Genomic DNA, 6,471 nt, shown 5'->3' with positions numbered 1-6,471 from the left:
GACCCAACCAACCGTAATCCTATAAAATCCACACCAAAAAAAAAAAAAAAAACATTTTGGCTATGTTAGAGGAATAAATACATAGCAAATATTTTATGCAGTCAGTAAGTATATAGCTACAGTTTTCGAAGTTCTAACTAAGTTACACTGGCACATGTGGCACGGTGAGGCTCCGTGGCGGCCTTTTCTACAAATAGCTCACCGCTCACCAGAAAAACACACCGTGACATGACCTTATGAGAAAGAAAAACAGTGTAGATAGAGATATGGGATGAGAATTTACAGGCCACGAGATGAGCCTTTGAGAGCCGTTGGATCAAGAATCTTCTTGCTCTGTTTTCAGCGGCGCACCGGACGAGGAAGCGGCGCTGCCGTTCTGAAGGTACAGGCTATTAGCCACCATGGTATCGCTCACCAACCCAACGTCAGCATCGTCGAAATTCAGAATGCCTCTGAGCTTCCGGGGACTGAAAATAGGAAGTGTTGGGACGTGATGAATAATTTTTTTTATTATTATTATCATTAATTTTTTTCCTTTCGATTTTGTGAATTGAATGATGAAAATAGGAATGGTGGGTATATAAACAAACCCGTGGTTGTTCAATCGGTTATTGATTGCGGACAAATCTTTGGAAGGGCTTTGATACGCATGAGTGCTCTCTCCGACACAAGCGTAATAACTTTTCGAGCTATGCGAGATCAGAGCATCCATCTGTATAATAAAAAAAAAATTAAAAAAAAATGTGAAAAGGAATAAACAAATGTGTTGTACTTTTCATGGAACTCATTCCAAAAAGCTTTATTTTGCTACAAGCACAACGTTGCTCCAAATACCAAAAACAAAGAGAAAAGCTAAGACATATCAGAAGTACCTTCGAAGACCTCAACGGAGAAACATATACGTTCCGTGATGCAGAAACTTTCTTCGGAGACATATCAGGTAGAGTTGGAAATGGAGATACCTTCGGCGAGCCGGGACATTGAGCTGTTTAAATATGGAATAGAAATCAATTCTATACAGCCAATATAAGACATCAAACCTGAATAAAGACAAGCAAACATGATTCAATATAAAAAAGGACATACCTTCATTGTTAGTATTAACTTCAGGAGCCCTGTTTGCTATCGTACTTGTTGCACCGGGTCCAAGCTCAACCAACAGAGGTTTTACAGCGGGAATGAAAACTTCGTTGTAAAATGTGATGATATCCACGTGGTCTTGAGCTGATCTCTGCAAATCATGGAAATGGTTAGATATGCAGAGAAAGCAAAATTGAGAAGTCAAGGACTAAATAAACATACCCCACTTCGACGCGTGGATGAACCAACAAAAACACTACGAAATACTTGTGGTTTGCACTGTGGTTGTTTCCTGTAGTTGTAAACTATTTCCTTAAAGGTGAGGCTCAGCTGAGAAATCTGCAAAATAGAATATTAGATTGGTCAAGTACACCCAAAAACCAAAAAATGCCAACAAGAACTTGTGAAAATCATAGAGAGCTGTAATGATCTGACCTTTGCGACTCCATAGAAACTAGCAAGGATAATCTGGTCGATATGGCGATTAAAAAATAGAGCTGTCCTCTGACCAATTATTTGTTGAAAAAGAACGTAGACCTTTTCTCTTATTTGTTGAGAGAGTTGAAGTCTTTCAACCATACCGTTTATTCTTACAGCGGCCAACTTTGTAATCTGGGATATATAAATAAGAGTCAAAATCGGAAATTAACAGGGAATTATAAATATAGACAAACAAAGTATTGATACGTGAGATTTCCTGTGAAGTTAATTGGGACAGTTTAAGTTGCATATAGACTGTTTGTATCATATGAACTAATATACCTTGCTGAAGAATACATTTATTCCAGTCTCGGCACATGTTTCCCCTCCGCCACCAGGATTTGGCCGTGTTGGACTGTTCAACATATATAACAAAAATCATCCACTAAGAATTGTTTTTTCAAAGAAGAAAATAAATTATGAGCAAACTTAGTACAACAACCATTTATACAATAAATAATAATACTTTCTGATCCAATACGAACCTTGCAAAAGCAGATTGCAGTGGAGGAGGAAGCTTTGGTTTCAGGTTATTTAAGGCTAGAAATCGATCTTTCACAGGTGATGTAAAGGAGTTCCGCTCTACTAATACGCTCCGATAGTCTGCGCACACTCTCTTTGGAGATCTCATATCCCCATTATTAGCTGTAATTAAACATAATTTTGTTATTATGTGTCAGTACCATTAAACAGTATTTTTGTGCAGCAACACTGAAGTTTCAAGTTGTAATCATAACCAGTCTCTACCTGGTGAAGTCTCATGCCTCTGCAGCGTAGGTTGAGGAGGAATAGTACCACCAGAGAAATTAATAAGCAAAGCAATTGCATCTAAGGATGGCATTGGCTCCGCCAATAATCCTAAACGATTTATTTCTGCAGAGAGGGCAGGTCTGGCAACAGTCAGAGAATTATACATAGAAGACCCTTTTTCCCATACCATGCTCTCCAAAAGCCGTTCTTCCAAGGAATTCAGATGCCGCCTCAGCTCTCTCGGGAGAGAGTCCTCGTGCCGGATGAAACTTTCTATCACCTTGCTGAGGTCAAAAGCTGTAATACCAGTTCTCTCTAGCACTGCAGGGAAAAGCATCGTAACAGTCTTATGCGTCGCAAGAACTAATTCGGCGGAGCAGGCAAGCATGCATCTGTGGAATCTCTCATTGGTCAACAAAGATGTTAAATTAGAGGCATGTAAAATTTGAGCCTCTGCTCTACACATTGCCTCCAAAACCCTGTAATATAATTTGAGTGCTTCTAGTCTTCGTTGTTCTGCCCATATTTTATCCATGAGACTGGCACTTTGTAGACTTCCTGTCACACAACGATCCCCGAGTGTGCTGCTCGGAAATATAGCCTCTAGTATTATTTGTGCCCTCCGTGTCACGTCAGTGCTAACATCCTTCTTATCACATGATACAAGGAAACGTTCCAGTTCCGCTGAGGGTCTTGAAGGAAGTGGAGAAATGACTGTGCGAAGCCACTTTGCTGTCGTCATAGCAGTGCTCACGGGCGTGGCTGTTACCCTGGCACTGGGACCACCAATGACCCGATTCGCATGAGAAGAGGGCGAACGATGTGGAGAGAGAGGACCTGTGACTGTCTTTGTAGGAGAAGACATTGAATCGAGTTTTCTCTGCATGAAACAAATTGAAAAAGGGTACAAATATCCCCAATAAAGAGTTTGATAAAAATAAAAAATAAAAAATAAAAAAATAAAATAAAAAAGCATCTAGTGAAAACAAGTCCGAGTTAACTGCAGTTGTAATTAAAGGGGGGGTAAAAAACCTTGACACCAGTCATATTAACTGAGCCTCCAGACGAACTCCCTGATCCAAGTAAGCTGTCACTTCTATTTATAAACACCCTCTCATCCAGCTCACACTTTTTCCTAATTGCATCATTGTAATCACCCTCTAAAATTTCTAAAGTAGACGGAAACGATGAGTCCATCAGATCTTCAAAATAGGTCAATCCATCTGCATAACAAGAATCAGATTTATATTAGACATTAACAAGAAAGTGAATCATGAAAATGTTTTACACCTGGTCTTACACGTACCTAAACTGATATTCTCAAAATTTTCACTTTTGCACTCAGATGCCGGGCGGGGGTTTTTCTTCAAAAGTTTACCAATCAATGAATTGGCCTCTTCCACTCTCTTTTTTAAGTCCTCTTCCGAGCAGTCATAAATGTTGCAAAGGGATGCAAACAAATCCACGGTTTTGTCTTCTTTTTTCACTGTTTAAGAGATTAATTTGGTCAATAAGATGAAGAATGTTGAATAATATTTTTTGAAAGAAGTAGATCATCTGGTGAACTTTTAAAAGCCAATTGAAATACCCAGATTTGGAAAGTCATTGATGCTAAAGTTTCTGAACCGAACAGGGACATGGATGATTAGAACAGCCTGCAGTTTCACCAAGCAGTTAGGGGAAACACGTTTTACAATAGAAATCTAAATGTTTTTGGCAAAGTACACATACTAATGCCGCGTACTTTCTTCACTTTGTTAAACCAGTCTTTGGAGGATAGATTGCTCATGATTTGATTGAATTTCCATATTTGTTTAGGTAGTTCTCTTGCATTTGAAATAGGAAATTTGATACTGATAAGCCTCTTTACTGAAAGAAAAGTTAGTAACTTTACCAGTATAGAAACCAAACAGGTAGAGCAAGTCACTAGGTCTTGCCAATGGCTTAACACATGGGTGCGAAAAGCTAAGAACAGCAACCATCCAAAGCGATGGTACTCGGAGAGATAACCAGTAGGATTCTCGGCAATAGACTTCTTATCAATTACTGCATCACTTGCCACAAAGAGTTCCAAGTATGCTCGTTTATAGAACCTATAGACAGTAAATTCAATAGATTTATAAGGACAAATGGGTGAGGTATATGCTTAAAATACTTTAATAAGACAACTTTGTAAAATCAAGCATGGCGTTTCATTCATGATCTAAGAGTATGTACACATATCAATAAGAGGTCGTGTAATTATCTAGACATTCAGGGACCAAATGAACAGTCTATATTGCAACCATATCTTGAAACTGCAAATAGGGATAATTGTGCGAAAAAGGTTAAACAAGAAATCTTTGACCAAAAACAACTTATTATACTCCAACGAATGTGACCTCAACACCAAGTATATTTCACTGCTCAAATACATATAAAAGGAAAAAATTTCAAACAAGACATGCTAATGACTTGATGATACAGTTTAAAAAAAAAACAATAGATTCAAACCACAGATTTCAAGGACAGGGAAAACTTTGGGAGCAAATACTCACTCGCTTAGAGCATCCAAGACGGCAAAGTTTGCTTGCAACTCCTTTGCCTACAATGTAACCAAACCATAGTTTCCACACTATTAGATGTACAGATAAAAAATAGATTTTAATATAGTAAAAAAAAATTAGACTTACAGATAACGTAACAAAAATTGAAAACAACATGCAGAAAATAAGAAACATAAAAACATTCTCAAATATAAACATTAGCATATATATATACAGAATCAGTACCTCAAGTCTTTTTTCCCAATCCGAGCCATATATATTACTCAAAACTGAACCAGCTCTAACCAGAAACTGAGGAAGCTCTTTGAAAAATCCCAGGATGCTGAGAGAAAGGAATCCAAATTTAAAACCCACAAGCCGAACATAATATAACCCCAACACAAAACCAGATAACAGGAACATTAAACTTACGTCAGCTTGGAAGCTCTCAATATCTTGCACAATGAAATTCCACCATCTTCAAAACCTCGCAGGATTTCCTCTTCTTCCTCTTCATCTTTCAAACCCAACCTCTGTGAGGAGTACAAAACAAACGCAAACCAAAACCGCTCTGCTTCCTCGGGCTGGAAAAATCAACCAACACAGAGAAAAGGGAAGGAAAAAATTCATCTTAAGCTCAACGAATCTCCCGCCAAATCACCATAAGCCAGTCGGCAAAAACTCACACTACTCAAGATTAGGAAGAAAAAAAAAACTGAAGCCATAAAACAAAAGAAATCGGTCTTGTTTAGCTCGAGATCTCCCGCCAAATTCATAGTTGAATCGACTAAACCAGAACTCATAAACCTACCGTTACACTTCCAATTGCCGAACTGTTGGTCTGCAAAAGATGTTTGGTTTCCCTGAAAAGCCTGAGAGCTCCGGAGAGAGCGTTCGAGTCCAAACCAAGTCGATTCTGCGATTTTTTAGGGAAACCCACCTCAGCCAAACAACACGACAAAAACGAAACTTGAGCTAAAAAAAATTAAAAAAATTAAAGACTTCAGAACTGAAATTCAGACAGAAACCTTGGCGAAATCGGAGAAGCGAGCTTCGGCTAGGTCCGCATTCCCGCCATTTTTTCCGTCCGACAGCGCAGGCGATTTAGGCGCGGGAATCGAAGCCTTGGAATCTGTCATCTTTCTCAGCTTGGAGAAAGAAAAATTGAAAATTCTCTTGAAAACCCTAAAATCAAAAAAGACAAAACCCTAAAAAGTGTACTATAGAAAGAGCATTATCTGAGGGAAAGAATTGAAAGAAAAATTAACTCAGCGGCTGTGATCTGAGATATTCCGAGGAGAGAGAGAAGAGAAGAGAGAAAGAGAGATAAAGATGGGTCCTTTGAGGGAGGGAAAACAAACGCGAGTCGAAATGACTAAAATGCTTCTTTGAGTAAAAAGACCAAATTACCCTTAGCGAGCAGTTGAATTTTTATTTATTTTTAATATAGATTTGCTGAACGCTAATCTAGCTCAAACTTTATTTTATTAAAAAAATAACCCACTCAACATAAATTATTTGTTCAAATTAATTAATTTACTTCCTTATGATAAATTATTTTTTGAAACAAATTAAACTAACCTAATGATTTAATCAATTTACTTCAATTTGATGAGCATTTTTTTAATAAAATGAA

The 6,471-nt window shown here is 38.0% G+C and overlaps 1 protein-coding gene across 2 annotated transcripts; it reads right to left on the bottom strand.

Moving 5' to 3' along the window:
- Nucleotides 1-6,172, bottom strand: RBR1 (retinoblastoma-related 1). Of its 2 annotated transcripts, XM_089602890.1 has the most exons (18): nucleotides 5,864-6,172; nucleotides 5,647-5,751; nucleotides 5,268-5,419; nucleotides 5,082-5,178; nucleotides 4,848-4,894; nucleotides 4,205-4,403; nucleotides 3,899-3,965; nucleotides 3,617-3,796; nucleotides 3,343-3,533; nucleotides 2,308-3,190; nucleotides 2,046-2,205; nucleotides 1,843-1,915; nucleotides 1,516-1,692; nucleotides 1,303-1,419; nucleotides 1,087-1,231; nucleotides 873-985; nucleotides 591-712; nucleotides 1-467 (listed from the first exon to the last, which is right to left on the bottom strand). In XM_089602890.1, the coding sequence occupies exons 1-18, from the start codon at nucleotides 5,972-5,974 to the stop codon at nucleotides 317-319; spliced, it is 3,090 nt and encodes a 1,029-aa protein (XP_089459016.1). In that variant the 5' UTR covers nucleotides 5,975-6,172; the 3' UTR covers nucleotides 1-316. The 2 variants fall into 2 exon arrangements, with proteins under 2 accessions (XP_089459016.1, XP_089459015.1); XM_089602889.1 differs by lacking the exons at nucleotides 5,268-5,419; nucleotides 5,647-5,751; nucleotides 5,864-6,172 and having other exon boundaries at nucleotides 5,082-5,191.
- Nucleotides 6,173-6,471: the final 299 nt, after the last annotated feature.

The sequence above is a fragment of the Urtica dioica genome, chromosome 12 (assembly GCF_054948205.1).
Source record: "Urtica dioica subsp. dioica isolate 48M chromosome 12, U.dioica_male_clone48M_v1_H2, whole genome shotgun sequence".
Taxonomy (NCBI): domain Eukaryota; kingdom Viridiplantae; phylum Streptophyta; class Magnoliopsida; order Rosales; family Urticaceae; genus Urtica; species Urtica dioica.
This window is presented reverse-complemented; position numbering and strand designations above follow the sequence as displayed.

Coding starts and splice junctions, on each gene's coding strand:
- RBR1 (XM_089602890.1), bottom strand. CDS start 5,974: ATGACAGATTCCAAGGCTTCGATTCCCGCGCCTAAATCGCCTGCGCTG. Junction 4,895..5,081: donor ATTGGGAAAAAAGACTTGAG/GTACTGATTCTG, acceptor GTTACATTGTAG/GCAAAGGAGTTGCAAGCAAA. Junction 2,206..2,307: donor GAGGCATGAGACTTCACCAG/GTAGAGACTGGT, acceptor GTTTAATTACAG/CTAATAATGGGGATATGAGA.